Genomic DNA, 14,903 nt, shown 5'->3' on the forward strand with positions numbered 1-14,903 from the left:
CTTGGGACAGCTGACAGCCCCTGGGACACCCCTTGGGAAGGGGCTCCTGACACCCTCACCTTTGGAGGAGAGCTGCAGGAGCACTGGAAACAGGGAAGTCAGGTTGGAGGTGATGGTCACACTCCAGCAGCCATCCATCTCGCTTGCTGCTGGCCCTCAGCTCACGACAAGGGATGCCCACCCTGGCTCCTCAATCACAGCTCCTCTGCAAGGTGCCCCTGCTCCTCCGCCCGTCAGTGAGTGTCACCCAGTGCAACCTCGCTGCCTGCTGCCCCCAATCCTGGCCACAGAAGGATAGCGGTGGGGAGCACCCAAGCAGTGCCCAGCAGGGACCAGGCCTTGCAGGGAAGTGCCGGCACTGCCGCTGCTCCAGTGACGATATCCTGGTGATGCAGTGCATTCATCCCCCTGTGACATCAGCACGTGTCATTTGGAGGCCTGGGAGGTCAGCAGCATGGAGACGGCACTGCTTGGGAGAGAGATGAGAGATTTCCCTTCTTGTCCTGAGAAACAGTCACCTCCCTTCTGCCCAGTTCTTTTCCACAGGATCCTGACAAATCCACCAGGAACATCTGCAAATGGTGACCAAGCCCATGGAATATAGGAGGTGGAGCCCTGGAGACGTCACTACTGCCACCCTGCCCCAACACACCTCTGCTCTTGGGAGCCCTTCCAGGAAGGCGGGTTTTGAGGCTTGTCCTAGGCCTGGGCTTTTTTCAAAAGATGGGAGCAAAGGCAGCTCAGTATGCAAAGACAGCCCCTCGGTATGCCTGAACTCCTCTTCAATGCATGTCGCTCACTTGGAGAAGTAGGATGTGTTATATGGAGGGAATTGCAGCACATGCCAGTGCCTTCCTTCCCGGACATCTCACGCGGCTCTGAGATTTGAGGCCTCAGCACCATCCCCTGGTCTGCCATGTAGGAGGCAGAAGTAGTAGACGAGGGAATGGCAAACATACTCTCAGCACCTCGTGGCAAGGGAAAGGGGTAGGGCAGTGCTGCAGACAAAGGGAAGAGTAGGGGGAACAGCTTGGGACAGATGCAGTGCACTCCTTAAGGCTGACGCAGCTTCCTTACGGTGGGGATTCAGCTCCTCCTGCCTGTGCCCCAGGCTGAGGGCATTGGGGCACATCTGGGCTGCAGCACCTCAGCTGTGGCACAAGGGCCAAACTCAGACTTGTCCCAGATCTTGTGCCCAAGCATGGGCATGCAGAGGCAGCAAAGGGTAAAGGGACCTGGGGGTCCTGGTGGACAGCAGGATGACCATGAGCTAACACTGTGCCCTTGTGGCCAAGAAGGCCAATGGCCTCCTGGGGTGTATCAGAACAGCTGTGGTTAGTAGGTCGAGAGAGATTCTCCTCCCCCTCTACTCTGACCTGGTGAGACCTCATCTGGAATATTGTGTCCAGTTCGGGGCCCCTCAGCTCAAGGACAGGGAACTGCTTGAGAGAATCCAGCGCAGAGCCAGGAGGATGATTAAGGAAGTGGAGCATCTCCCTTATGAGGAAAGGCTCAGAGAGCTGGGTCTCTTTAGCTTGGAGAAGAGAAGACTGAGGGGTGACTTTATTAATGTTTATAAATATGTAAAGTGTGAGTGTCAGGAGGACGGAACCAGGGGCTCTTCTCAGTGACATCTAATGATATGAGAAGTGACAGTGGGTGCAAGCTAGAAGATAGGAGGTTCCACTTAAACATGAGATGAAACCTTTTTACAGTGAGGGTGGCAGAGCACTGGAACTGGCTGCCCAGGGGGGTTGTGGAGCCTCCTCCTCTGGAGACATTCAAAACCCACCTGGGCACATGCCTGTGTGACCTGATCTAGGCGTTCCTGCTCCATCAGGGGGATTGGAGTAGATGATCTTTCAAGGTCCCTTCCAATCCCTAACATTCTGTGATTCTCCGTGTGATTCTGTAAAGATGGCAGCAGCTGCCTGGGGCAGTGGCTTTCTCAATGCTGTCCTGCACACTGCCAACATATTTTCACTGCCCCTCTGACAAGGTAATGCTGTGGACCAGTTCTTCTGTGAAATCCCCCAGATTTTCAAGCTCTCTTGCTCAGATGCCTAAGCTATTCATCCAATGGGATGGAGGAGAGAACTGGGAGAAAAAAAAAAGTAAAAGTTCATGGGTTGAGATAAAGGCTGTTTCATAGGACACAAAAGGAATTATTATGATTATTATTATTATTATTATTATTATAGACACCAATAGACTAAGGACATGACATTCTTTATGTGTCTCAAAAGACAGAAAAGGTGGTAGTGATTAACTGGAAAGTGTCAGACCTGAGCATGATGTAGAATGTATGGAATAAGCGGGGGATATTGTCCTAGTTTTGGCTGCGATAATTTTTCTTCCTAATAGCTGCTTTGGTGCTGTGTTTCATATTTACAGAATCACTGAATGGTCTGGGTAGGAAAAGACCTTAAAGATCATATAATTCCAACCTATTCTTTCTAATATCTAATCTAAATCTACCCTCTTTCAGTTTAAAACCATTACCCCTAGTCCTATCGCTACACTATTTGATGAAGAGTCCCTCCCCAGCTTTCCTGTAGTCCCCTTTAGGTACTGGAAGGCCACTGTAAGGTCTCCACAGAGCCTTCTCTTCTCCAGGCCGAACAACCTCAACTCCCTCAGCCTGTCTACATAGGAGAGATGCTCCAGCCCTTTGATCATCCTCATGGCCCTCCTCTGGACTCATTCTAATAGATCCATGTCCTTCTTGTGCTGGGGGCCTGAGAGCTAAAAGCAGTACTTGAGGTGTGGCCTCACCAGGGCCAAGATCACTTCCCTAGGCCTGCTGACCACAGTATTCCTGGTACAAGCCAGGATGCTCTTGGCCTTCTTGGCTACCTGAGCAAACTGCTGGCTCATATTCAGCCGACTATCCACCAATATCCCTAGGGCCCTTTCTGCTGGACAGCTGACCAGCCACTCTTCCCCCAGCATGGATGGGGCTGTTGTGCCCCAAGTGCAAGACTCAGCCCATGGGTCCAGCCTATACAGATCCCTCTGCCGAGCCCTCCTACCCTTGAGTAGATCAACACTCGCTCTGAATTTGGTGTCATCTGCAAACTTACTGAGGGTGCACTTGTTCCCCTCATCCAGATCATTGATGAAGATATTGAAGAGAAGTGGCCCCAGTACTGGGCCCGGGGGGACACCAGTAGTGACCAGCCTCCAACTGCATTTAGCTCCACTTACCATGACTCTTTGGACCTGGCCACCCCGCCAGTTTTTAACCCAATGAAGCATACATCCATCTAGGCCTCGAGTAACCAGTTTCTCCTGGAGAATGCTGTGCGAAATGGTCTCAAAAGACTTACTGAAGTCTAGGTAGGCCATATCCACAGACTTTACCTCATCTATTCATGGTGACTACTTTCCCTCATGCTGACTGGGCCTGATCTCCTGGTTGTCCTGTAAATGTTGTGTGATGGTACTCAAGATAATCTGCTTCCCCTTCATGAGCTTCCCTGGCACCAAGGTCAGACTGACAGGCCTGCAGTTCACAGATCCTCCTTCTGGCCCTTCTTGTAGATGGCCGTCACCTCTGCTAGTCACCAGTTGACTGGGACCTCCCCTTATATGCAGGACTGCTGATCAGTGATGGAAAGCCGCTTGGTGAGTGCTTCGGCCAGCTCCCTCAGTACCCTTGGGTGGATCCCATCTGGCCCCTGTAGACTTGCATATATCTTCGTGGAGTAGCATGTCTCTAAATATTTCCTCACGGAGTATGAGAGCTTCATTCCACTCACTGTCCCTATCTACCAGTTCAGGAGTCTGAGTACCAGGGGAACAACTGTTCTTGCTGCTGGAGACTGAGGCAAAGGAAGCAATAAAAACCTCAGCATTTTCATCATCACTTTTACCTATGTTTCCCCCCACAACCAATAGAGGATGAAGATTCTCATATATCCTCTTTTTTTTTTTTTTTAATTTTATGAATTTAAAAATATATATTATTTTTTATATATCTTTAGTAAATAAATTGGGCTCCAGTTGGTCTTTCGACCTTCTAATTTTGTCCCTCCACAGCCTCACAACATTTAGGATACGGTTCCAAACAAAATGACAGCATGCATGAGAAGGAAGCAGAGAAAAGGTAGAATCCGGTGGAATTCCATCCCCTATCATTCTGTGATACTGTGCTGCAGTTTTATTCCACTAAATCCTGTATTGTCCAAATACTCCTGCAATTGTTGATGCAGTTATCTTATAATAGACAGCACAGTCAGGGTGAGCCATCTGCCTGCAGATATTAACAGCTGACAGAATGGAGCGTCAGTCAGGGAGAACCTTGAGAAATCCCAGGATTTCTCCTGCAGAAACTTCTTGACATTTACAAGGAGAAGAGCCTAGTCCTGTACCAGACAAGAGTAACCCCACACATCAGGGCAGACTGGGACCATGCTGAGTGAGCCGTGCCCAGGAGGAGGCGGGCCTGGGCACCACGAGCGATGCCATAGAGCAGAGGTGCCTGCTCACCAGGAACCAGGCCGGCTTCATAGACAGCTGTCTTATGAGATATTTGTGTCCATGGCTATGGCTGTTCTCTCTGCCACTAAAGCCTATGAGGAGACAGCCAATTGCTAAAGCACCAGAGTCTAATTGACACCTCGCCCACCTATGAACCAGGCAGGGGTCATACCATTCTCCTGCACTTGGCCATGCACATCCCCATCTCCTACTGCCCCAGGAAGAGCCCTGAGCAAGGTGTGACAGAAACAGATTTCCCTTCCAGGGTGCCAGGGGACAAGGCGTAGTCCTTTTCTTTGGTGAAACACATCCAGGTTGTCTACACATCAGTGTCACCTTCACATTGCCTTTGTCTCCTTGTCCTCACTGCCTCCAATGCTCTGCTCTAACGAGCTCCAAGGGAGGCTGTGTCAGTGCTGGCCCTCAGGGGGACACTGCAGGAAACTTGCATCTGACCTGGACTTCTTGAGAGATTTCTTCAATTGTCTCTCAGTGCCTGAGGTTCGTGGGCTCATCACCAAAGCCCCCAGAGGGGTGATTCCAATGCCTTGGGCTGGGCCCCTGCTGCTGAGCTGGGCCGGGCTCCTGGGACAGAGAGAGCTCCTGGCAAGGGGGCCCTGGTGCAGAGAGACAGCTCTGCCCAGGAGCAGCTCCTCTGCACAGCACAGCAGGGCTGGGGGCTCTGACCACAGCAGAGACACAGAGAGGAGAGAAGGAGAGAGGGCTTGGAGGCAGTTGGGAGTGGGAGGATGCTGAGAGCTGACTGCAGGAGAAATCTGCACAGCCCTTGACAAGGTAAGTGTCTGGCTGCAGGGCCATGCAGCTGCACGTCCTGGAAGGGTCTCCTCCTGGGTCTTGTTTCTGGGAGGGCAGTGGGCAATGCAGTGGGCTTTGAGAGTCCTGCTGGATTGCACTGCGTGGTGAGGAAGACTGGCAGAAGCCACATTGAGCGCCCTAACCTAGCTGCCCTTGGTCAGCCAAGAGCGGAGTCGCCAGGCATCCTCCAGACATTGCAGGGGTTGCAGCTGCAATTCTGGGACACCCCAGCTTGTGGGGTGCATGGGGCTCTGTGCATGGGGCATACTCCTGGGCTGCGGGCTGTTCTCCAGCTAGAGCCGCTCTCTCATGGCATCCTTGTGTTATCCAGGTTCCCCAAGAAGAAGACACCTCCATGCAAAGGCCATGTCCGTGCTGCTGGATGGCTGTCTGTGGGCACCTGGAGGGAGGCCTCTGCACCCCTGGTTAGGAGGGAAGAGCTGAGATCCTGATCAGCCTTACAGAAACAAGGTGAGGATGCTGTCCAGTTGCACTTGGACTGGGGCTTCTCTGTTCTCAGCTGTCTCCAGTTTCTTCTCAGGGAAACACCTCAGTGGGATGGTCCTGCAGCTCACAGAGGGGTGACACAGGGCAGCTGAGAACAGGTCTGGTGGGAATATCTGCTCTGCTCAGTCTTCAGCAAGGCACAGTCCCTTTGCCTCCTAGCACCCACAGGATTTCACGAGGAGCGCACAGGAAATGTCAGGTAGTTCAACAATCCAACGCCTCTCTTAAGCATTATGGGGCAACTGGGATAAGAAAAGCAAACAAAAAGAAAGCAAACAAAATCCCCGCAGCTCTGCTCTGCTCTGTATTCAGATCTGTTTTTGCAACAACACTGCAAAACTCATAGACTGAACTTGAGTTTCCCCCATGTTCCTGCTTTCCTCCTGCTGCAAAGCAGGAGGGACTCCTCTGGAGCCCACAGCAGCCCCAGCTCCCAGTGCCACTCTCAGCCAGCACCAGCCACAGCTCAAGAGAGCTGCAGAAAGGTTCTTTGCAAAGAGAGAGGCTCAGGCTGGGGGTGCTCTAAGTCTTGCAATAGGTTTTCTTCTTAGGAATCTGTTCATTCTGCCTTCTCCTCTTCAACAGACAACTGTGTCCAAACTCATCAAAGGCCCAACAGCAGCTCCATCACCGAGTTCGTCCTCCTGGCATTCGCAGACACGCGGGAGCTGCAGCTCCTGCACTTCGCGCTCTTCCTGGCCATCTACCTGGCTGCCCTCCTGGGCAACGGCCTCATCCTCACCGCCGTAGCCTGCGACCACCGCCTCCACACCCCCATGTACTTCTTCCTCCTCAACCTCGCCCTCCTCGACCTGGGCTGCATCTCCACCACTCTCCCCAAAGCCATGGCCAATTCCCTCTGGGACACCAGGGCCATCTCCTATCAAGGGTGTGCTGCACAGGTCTTTTTCTTTCTCTTCTTCATATCAGCAGAGTATTTCCTTCTCACTATAATGGCCTATGACCGCTACGTTGCCATCTGCAAGCCCCTGCACTATAGGAGCCTCCTGGGCAGCAGAGCTTGTGCCCAGATGGCAGCAGCTGCCTGGAGCTGTGGCTTTCTGTATACTGTCCTGCACACTGCCAATACATTTTCCCTGCCCCTCTGCCAAGGCAATGCCGTGGACCAGTTCTTCTGTGAAATCCCCCACATTCTCAAGCTCTCCTGCTCAAAGTCATTCCTCAGGGAGGTTGGGCTTATTGTAGTTAGTGTTTCTTTAGTCTTTCTTTGTTTTGTTTTCATCGTTTTCTCCTATGTGCAGATCTTCAGGGCAGTGCTAAGGATCCCCTCTGAGCAAGGCCGGCACAAAACCTTTTCCACGTGCCTCCCTCACCTGTTTGTGGTCTCCCTGTTTCTCAGCACTGGCATGTTTTCCTACCTGAAGCCCCCCTCCATCTCCTCCCCGTCCCTGGATCTGGTGGTGGCAGTTGTGTACTCAGTCTTTCCTGCAGCTCTGAACCCCCTCATCTACAGCATGAGGAACCAGGAGCTCAAGGACGCAGTGAGGGTACTCTTTGGATACATGCTTCTTCATCAGTAATATTGAAGCCCACAATCCAATCAGAACTCACTGTTTTTCTATAAAATTGTTAGGATAGTCTTTTGTTATAATTCTTTTATAATATATTATACTGCATCTTTAGATTTTCATTTAATAATGGCATTTTTATTTTCATATCTCTTAATTATTCTTTTTTTTTTTTTCACATAAATGTCTCATGTACCTGTAGAACCATGCTTGCCTTGTAGATAATGACAATTGAGAAGCTGTCAGAACCTGATTGGTCTCAGTATCCCACTCTTCCCACCTCCTCTGCAGCTTGGAGAGCTGCCCCAGCATGCAGGAGGGGCTCGGAGCCAAGAGTCCAGCTGCCACATGGAGGAGCAGTCCTGCTGGCCCTCGGGGCTGCCCCTCACTGCCCCCTGGGCTCTGCCTCTCTGCTGCCTTCAGGTTGGGGCTGCTGCTTCCCTGGAGCCATGGCCATGGCCAGCAGCAGGACCTGGTCTTTTCACTGCTGCTCTATTTTGGCTTCCTCATTGTGCTTCTTGTATTTGGATAATCCGTGAGATCTCATGTACCTTGGTGACAGTCCTGTTGTCCCTACAGTGACATCCCTGTCCCTGCAGGCAGCAGCAGGCACTGTGCAGCCCTGGGTCACAGCTGGCCTCCCTGCTAGCTCCAAATAACAAAAGGGGCTGCTCAGGGCAAATCCAGAAGCCTGGACACCTCTTCCAAATGTGTTATCAGGAATAGAGCCAAGGGGTTGCTCCCTGCTCTTCTGATTTTTTGGGGTTCTTCATGGAATGTAGGACACGGGCTGAAAGTCCCAGTGTGGTTTGTGAGGAACCAAGGGCTGGGCCAAGAACTCCTTTTGTGGCAGCACATGCCCAAATAGACAACACTGTCCCCTGAAATGGGGTAGATGTCCAATGCCAGCCTGGAGAGGAATCTGAAGCTTCCAGCAGATGTCAGGGGATCTGCAGGGACAATGTGCTCAGTGGGCAGTGATTAGAACCTCATAAAATGAGTGACCATCCAAAGAAGGGTCTGGTAAAGGAAAAGGCAAATCTGAGGAGTGCATGGGCTAAAGGAGGGCTCTGCAATGCCAGAAGAGGTGGTGAAGAGCCAGCAGGCAAAGGCCCATAAGACTGCAGATTAATTGAGGATAACCATTTTGAAGTGCTGTGGGCGAGGTCTGGTGCAGCATTCGCTTGCCCTTTGTGCCCTTAGAGACACCCCGTGGCCCTGCCAAGCACTGTCCTGTGCTGCTGAGCCATCAGGGCAGATGGAAATGGGTTCAGCAGCAGAGATCCCCATGGAATTGGGTCTGCTGCCCACCCTGAGCAGCACAGGCAGGGGGGAGACCCCCGGGGGTCCCAGGGCACAACAGCCCCTGGCTCTGCACAGCAGCACCACCAGTTCGGGGCCCTGCGGGGAGCACCGGGAGGGAAGCAGCAACGGCCGGCCAGGCCATCACAGACACACTGCCCTGGGCAAGGCTCTCTGGGAGCAGGGATGGCCCTGGGGAAGAGTAGGGCAGCATTTCTGGGCCTGCACAGATGGGTAAAGGAGAAAGGGAAAGCTCTTTTGCAGGGACCTGCTTGGGGCAGGCAGTTCTGTGCCTGGGGCAGGCCTCTTGTGCTGGCCTGGGGAGCGGGGCTGGCCCTGCGGGGCACAGGCACTCTGTGCTGGGGATCTCCCAGGCAAGAGACCAGGGCTCCTGCAGCTTCACCGACCTCCATTTCCTTGCACCATAGCCAGCCTCCTCCTTGCTCACCCCAACCAGCAACTACACATGCATGAGCTGCCTGCTTCCTCCTCCTCTAGAGGAAGAGGAGGAAACACATCTCGAGAGAGAAGGGAAAGAACATAAAAACTCACAGAGAGATAGACACATAAGGAAGGGAAAGGAAAAGAAAAATTAAAGAAAAAGAAATTCCAACCCCAAACATGATGAATATTTAGTAACTCATCAGTTCCCACAAGCAGACCGCTGTGCTGCCAATCTCTGAGAAACTGCCACCTTGTCTTGGAAAGATGACCCCAGTATTTCCTGCTGAGCACCATGTTATGTCCAAAGTGGACTGACCAGAGCTCAAGTGCTCAATCTGGTGTGAGCAGGCAGAGGAGAGCTCTGCAGCCCCAGGGCATGCAGCAGCCCCAGCAAAGGAGTCTGGTGAGTGATTTGTTGCAGCCCTGGGGCAACGGCAGTGACCCCATGAGCTGGGTCTGCCTCCCAGCCTGCCCAACACAGTCCTGCAGAGTGCCCCCATGCCCCAGGCACCACAGCCCCCTTTCTCTGCAGAGCAGCACTTCTGGCTGTCATGTCAGAGATTTCAACTTTGTCCTAAAGTCATCCTCCACGGCTGCTTTCAGTTTTCTACACAGAGTCAGCCAGTGCCTCCATGATCCTTGGGGGAAACTGAAGCATGCATGAGGGCCTGGGAAAAGTTAGCTTGAATCCATAGGAGCCATTCTGGAACCAAAACTTAAGAGCAAGAAGCTCACTTTTGTGGTGGTGCAGAGCTGCTGGGCACATTGTGCAAGGTGCTCCCAGACATGTTTGTGTCCTCTTCCATTTTGCCTTAGGTGACACTTCTGTTTTAGGAATGGAGTAGCCAACAGAGGTGAGACAGATACTCTGAAATCATGAAAGCCATCAGAAAGCTGATCCCAACAAGATTACTGCTATGGGCAGGTCAGCTAAACCCTGGCTAGGAGCAATGTGAGATTTAGGGGAGGGAAGAGGACCTAGGGCAGCAGAAATTAATGATTTTGAAGAGGAAAAGAGTTCAGGTAATGTTAATGCTGCTCTAACACTAACTTCAAAAATTCATGTGAGGCCCTTCCCATGTCTCAACCAGTAACCTTAATCCCTAAACCTAAATGCTACTCCACACCCTGAGAGGAATACACTACTCTAATGCCAGACCTCAAAGTATCCCTTGAAGCCAAAACTCAGCCCATAGCCTCTTTCCCTTATGCTTTTTCTCATGCTTACCTTGATCCCTGCCCTTAATACCAGCATTGAAATGCTCTGTTTAACCCTGGACAACTTCTTAACAGACCTAAACAAAACCCTAAACCGCAAAGCTTGTCCATACCCTAACCACAGAGGTCACACCTTAAACAGAACACCAAACCCTTCCACTAGATTTTCCTTAATCTCTAACCCAGAAAAGTGAGCTCTAGTCCCTAATGCCATACATGAACAACTAACACCCAAAGCCCCCGTTCCTGTGCATTAACCTCCTCACCTTCAACCCCTCTCCTAACCCTTAACTTTATGCACTTGGCCCTTTGGGGCAGGGCAGAAATTTGAGATTGCTGCGCAGTCACATGGCATTCAAAGATGAATGTGAGGGGCCATGGATCTGATCAGCTCGTCAAACACAAGGAGGCGATGGGTGGGAATGCTCTGATGAGCTCAGCTCTGCCTCAGGATCTCCTGCCCCAGCAGGAGGAATGTGGCTGGGGCAGTGACTGTGAGGTCACTTCTGTCTCTGCAGATGATAGGGCAGCAGCAGGAACATGTCACGGAAAGGGACTGTGAGGTCACTTCTGTCTGAAGTAGCTGACAGGTCACCCCTGACTTCTCCCTGGGATCTGTACTTTTTGGCTGACATCTGCCAGTGGCCCTGGTAGGCCAGCAGAAGGCACCTGGTTGGCATGCTGACTGTGAGATCCCCTCTGCCTCCATACCCAGGAGGACCCAGGCAGAAAGAAGGCCCGCATATGGGTTGTCCTGTCCCTTCTGCTTGAGTCCATGACTGGACAGCAGGAGGCACAAGGCTTGGGTGTGTCCAGCCAAGAAGCTGCAAGGCCAGCAGCAGGCCCATGGCTTGGAAGATGCTGGTGAGGTGACTTCTGTCTGGTTGGCTGACAGGCCGCAAGAAGGCTGATGGGTTGGGATTCATAGGAAAGCCTGCAGAGGAGAGGGGAGAGCGTGCTGGTAAGAAGGGTAGGACCCAGCAGCCCTGAAGTTTTTGTCCCCTTGGCTAGAGCTTATGAGGAGATATGTTATATTCATTGCAATGGGGCCTCATTGATTCCTCTCAACCCTGTGCAGCAGCTCGGAGGTGGCATACCACTGTTCTTCTTGTGGCATCACACTGCCCACTGCATCCCACAGACCCCCAGGAAGAGCCTTGAGCCAGATGTGGGGGTGCAGGATCTCCTCTCCCAGTGGCTGGGGTCAGGCCTTGGCTCTTCTGCTTCACCAAAACCAACCAAGACTTTTCTCAGCACAGCGCTTTGCCTGTCTGTAGTCATGGCCTCCAATTATCTGCATTAACGCACCCCTGGGGAGACTTTGTTAGTAACAGCCCTCAGTGGGGCCCATTAATACTCCAAGTCACTTCAACTTTTCCTCCTGACTTTACTTGCTCAAGCGGTTACATCATTCTCCTCTCAGCACCTGAGCTTCATAGACTCAGCACCAAAGTACACCATGGAACTCATTAAAATGCAGAAACTCCTAACGTCTCTTCCACAGTTTTCTTCAAGTCTTCACAGCTTGTACAGCTAATTGCAGAGCCTGCATGATGTAGTTAAGGAAGATTTCAAAAAGCACCTAACACAAATCTTTTCTTGTTTTAAAGGCTGAATTTTGCTGCATTTCAGTTTTGAGCATCATTCTCCTATTGCTGTTGATCCAGGGTGACTTCTTTGGAGACCTTCATCGGGAGGAAAAGCAGAGTCTGGAGGTCTGACACCGCCACTGCCAGCAGTGGTCTTTGTCCATGTAACTGCAGCCCAGCCCAGCACATGAAACCCTTTCTAAGATAAGTCCTGGGTTCCTTGGGAAAATTAAATAAAATAAAATAAAATAAAATAAAATAAAATAAAATAAAATAAAATAAAATAAAATAAAATAAAATAAAATAAAATAAAATAAAATAAAATAAAATAAAAAGTTGAAATTACCATTGGAACCTGAGAAATTCGGCTTGAAACTTAGTAGACACCTGGACATCCATGGTCTCTCTTGGGTCTTCTATTGAAAACTCAGGATGAAAGTAAAGAAAATGTATCTTCAAGTAGCTGTAGCTGTACCCATGAGCTTAGCCTCTTTTGGGAAATCGTCCAGCCACAGAAAACTAAACTGAGTAATGTGAAAAGACCTGTCCGGTCAATAGGGTAGGGCAAAGTCATACTTCCTGTGCTGTAGATGCAGAAGGCAAGAAGAATTGCATTGTGCCTTACACTACTCTGGGATGTGTAAGCCAGGTCATGCAACTTTACCTTAGTACTGACAAGTCCATCACTAAACCATGCTACTAAGTTCTACATCTACACATTGGCTCTCCAGTCGATGAACCAGCTCATGGATGGCAATCAGGGAGTCTCGGTCAGTGTGACGCTGCCTCAGGTGTGCCAGCGTGGTAGCCATTGGCACCTGCTGTTCTTCAGCCCTCAGCAAACCCCCAACAGAAGGATTCTGTGGCAGGCCAAGCAAGGTAGACAACTGTTTAATGTCCTCCATCTCCAAGACAGCTATGCCAAAGCCCCACCGGTGCCCTCTTGGAACTTTGAAGTACCCTCTCCTGAAGTAGTCTATGCCGAGGATGCAGATAGCCTCTAGGCCAGTCCCAATGGGGTGCTTTCACCATTCCTTCCCAGTTAGACTCACTTCAGGCTCCAATACAGTTAACTCTTGGGATCCCCCTGTCACTCCAGAAATACAGGTGGGTTCTACCTCTTTATAGCTTGATGGCATTAGGATACACTGTGCACCGGTGTCTAGTAGAGCCTGATAAATTTGTGGGTCTGATGTGCCAGGCCATTAAATATACACAGTCCAGTAAACCCTATTGTCCCTTTCCTCCCTGCCTCCCCCTGGCTGGAAGCAGGACGTCTCTAGTCCTGCTCATAGTATTCATTACTGTGTCTGGTAGATGGCCCACTGGAAACACGTCCCACCATAGCACTGTCATCCCACAGAACAGGGGAGAGTGAGCTGACAGCCAAGGGATGCAATTCGGTGCAGGAGGTGGGGCTCAGCAGAGACAAACAGTCAAGGCAGTGGGGTGGGGGAGGCCAGCAGAAGCATCCCAATCAGTGGTGCTGCTTGTGAGGACACGTTTGTGCCAGCAGCCTGAGTGGGCAGCAGCTGTGCACAGGCGAGGGGAGGCCAGGAAGAGCAAGCCAAAAGCGCTCCTGCCAGCAGAGACAAGGCTGGGGCCGAGGGCAGGGGGAGAGGTAGGCCCAGGGCAGGGGGCTGCAAGGGCCATGCTGAGCTCCCTGCCCCTGCAGCAGCTGCACTGGCCCTCAGCAGATGTGCTGGCCGGCACACACAGGGAGGTCCTGGTGTGCATCAGAGAGCAGCAAGGAGGGTGCTGCAGAGGGCCGGGGCGAGGCGGGTGGCAGAGCCCCATGCAGGGGCTGGTTGGGGGTCCCCTCTGCTGCAGCCACCACATGGAGTGTGGCAGGAGGAGGACAGGCAGGACTCGTGGCCGCCTTTCTGCAGACGAGCCCCGAGCTGGGGGGCAAAGCTTTTCCTGCTCTGCAGGCCGAACAGCTCCTGCTTCGCCCCACACCCTGTGGCTTTGCCCTCTCCCTGCACACCACAGGGCAGAGCCTGGTCCTGGGCTCTTCCTGACATCCCTGCAGGTCCTGGCAGGCTGTGGTGAGGTGCCCCTCAGCCTTCCCTCCTGTGCTGCCAGGGCACACAGCTGCCTTATTCCCAGCTCACTGCCCACCAAGAACGTCTGACAGGGCTGCTTCCCAAGCTGGGCCTTGCCCAGGGTCAGTCCCCTGCAGGGGCAGAAACTGGCCCTTGTCCTGGTGGCTTTTCTTGGCCTTCCTCTCAGTACATTCTCTTCTCATCCTTGAACTCTTTTACTGAATACATAGGCCTAGGAGAACTTTTTGGTACAGACTAATACAGAGAAAACATTGAGTCCCTCAAACCCATCTCTGTCTTCTGCTATGAAGTGGCTATGGGACATGGGTTCACTATCAGATCTTTTCCTCTGACAATCTCAGCAGTGCCCAGTGACAGAACAAGACATGAGAACTCCACACAGGAAAACACTTTTACTGTGAGCAATACCAAGCACTGGATCATGTTTCCCCAGAAGTGGGAGAGTCCCCATCACTGGAGATACCCAATGCCTAACTGGAAATGGGCCTGGGCTGCCTTGTTTATGTGTCCATGCTTGGCTAGTGGGGGAGGGCTAGATGGGCTTTGGAGGTCCCCTCCAGTCTCAATAAATCTGTCACTCTGCAGTGCCTGGCAGTGTTTCTGAGAACTTCTCTGCAGTATCTCCAAACCGGCTGGACACCAGGTGCTCATGGGCCAGAGGATCGTTTGAGGATGAACTCATTCATGATGTAACCCTGAGGACAACGTGGAGCAGGGATTACAAATGTCAGCAATACCTCAACCCACAGCACTGTTTCCTCCCCCTGCCTCCCTCTACTGACCCTTCTTTCCTTCAGGATTAGAGTCAGAAGGGACCTCTGGAGGTTTCCAGTGCCAAGATCTGCTCTGAGCAGGGAGAACTTTCACATCACATCAGGCTGCTTCCTCAATGCTTCCTCCACCTCACTTTTGAAAGCCATACTTCTAGGGGCGCTAGCTGGAAGGCCAGT

The 14,903-nt window shown here is 51.8% G+C and overlaps 1 protein-coding gene across 1 annotated transcript; it reads left to right on the forward strand.

The window, feature by feature from the left end:
- Positions 1 to 4,673: 4,673 nt before the first annotated feature.
- On the forward strand, positions 4,674 to 7,404 carry LOC125181491 (olfactory receptor 14A16-like). The gene is made up of 2 exons (XM_048056244.2): positions 4,674 to 4,719; positions 6,391 to 7,404. Exons 1-2 carry the CDS (start codon positions 4,674 to 4,676, stop codon positions 7,344 to 7,346), a joined length of 1,002 nt encoding a protein of 333 aa, XP_047912201.2. The 3' UTR covers positions 7,347 to 7,404.
- The last annotated feature ends 7,499 nt before the right edge of the window (positions 7,405 to 14,903 follow it).

This window comes from Anser cygnoides, chromosome 28 (assembly GCF_040182565.1).
Source record: "Anser cygnoides isolate HZ-2024a breed goose chromosome 28, Taihu_goose_T2T_genome, whole genome shotgun sequence".
NCBI classification, from domain to species: Eukaryota; Metazoa; Chordata; class Aves; order Anseriformes; family Anatidae; genus Anser; species Anser cygnoides.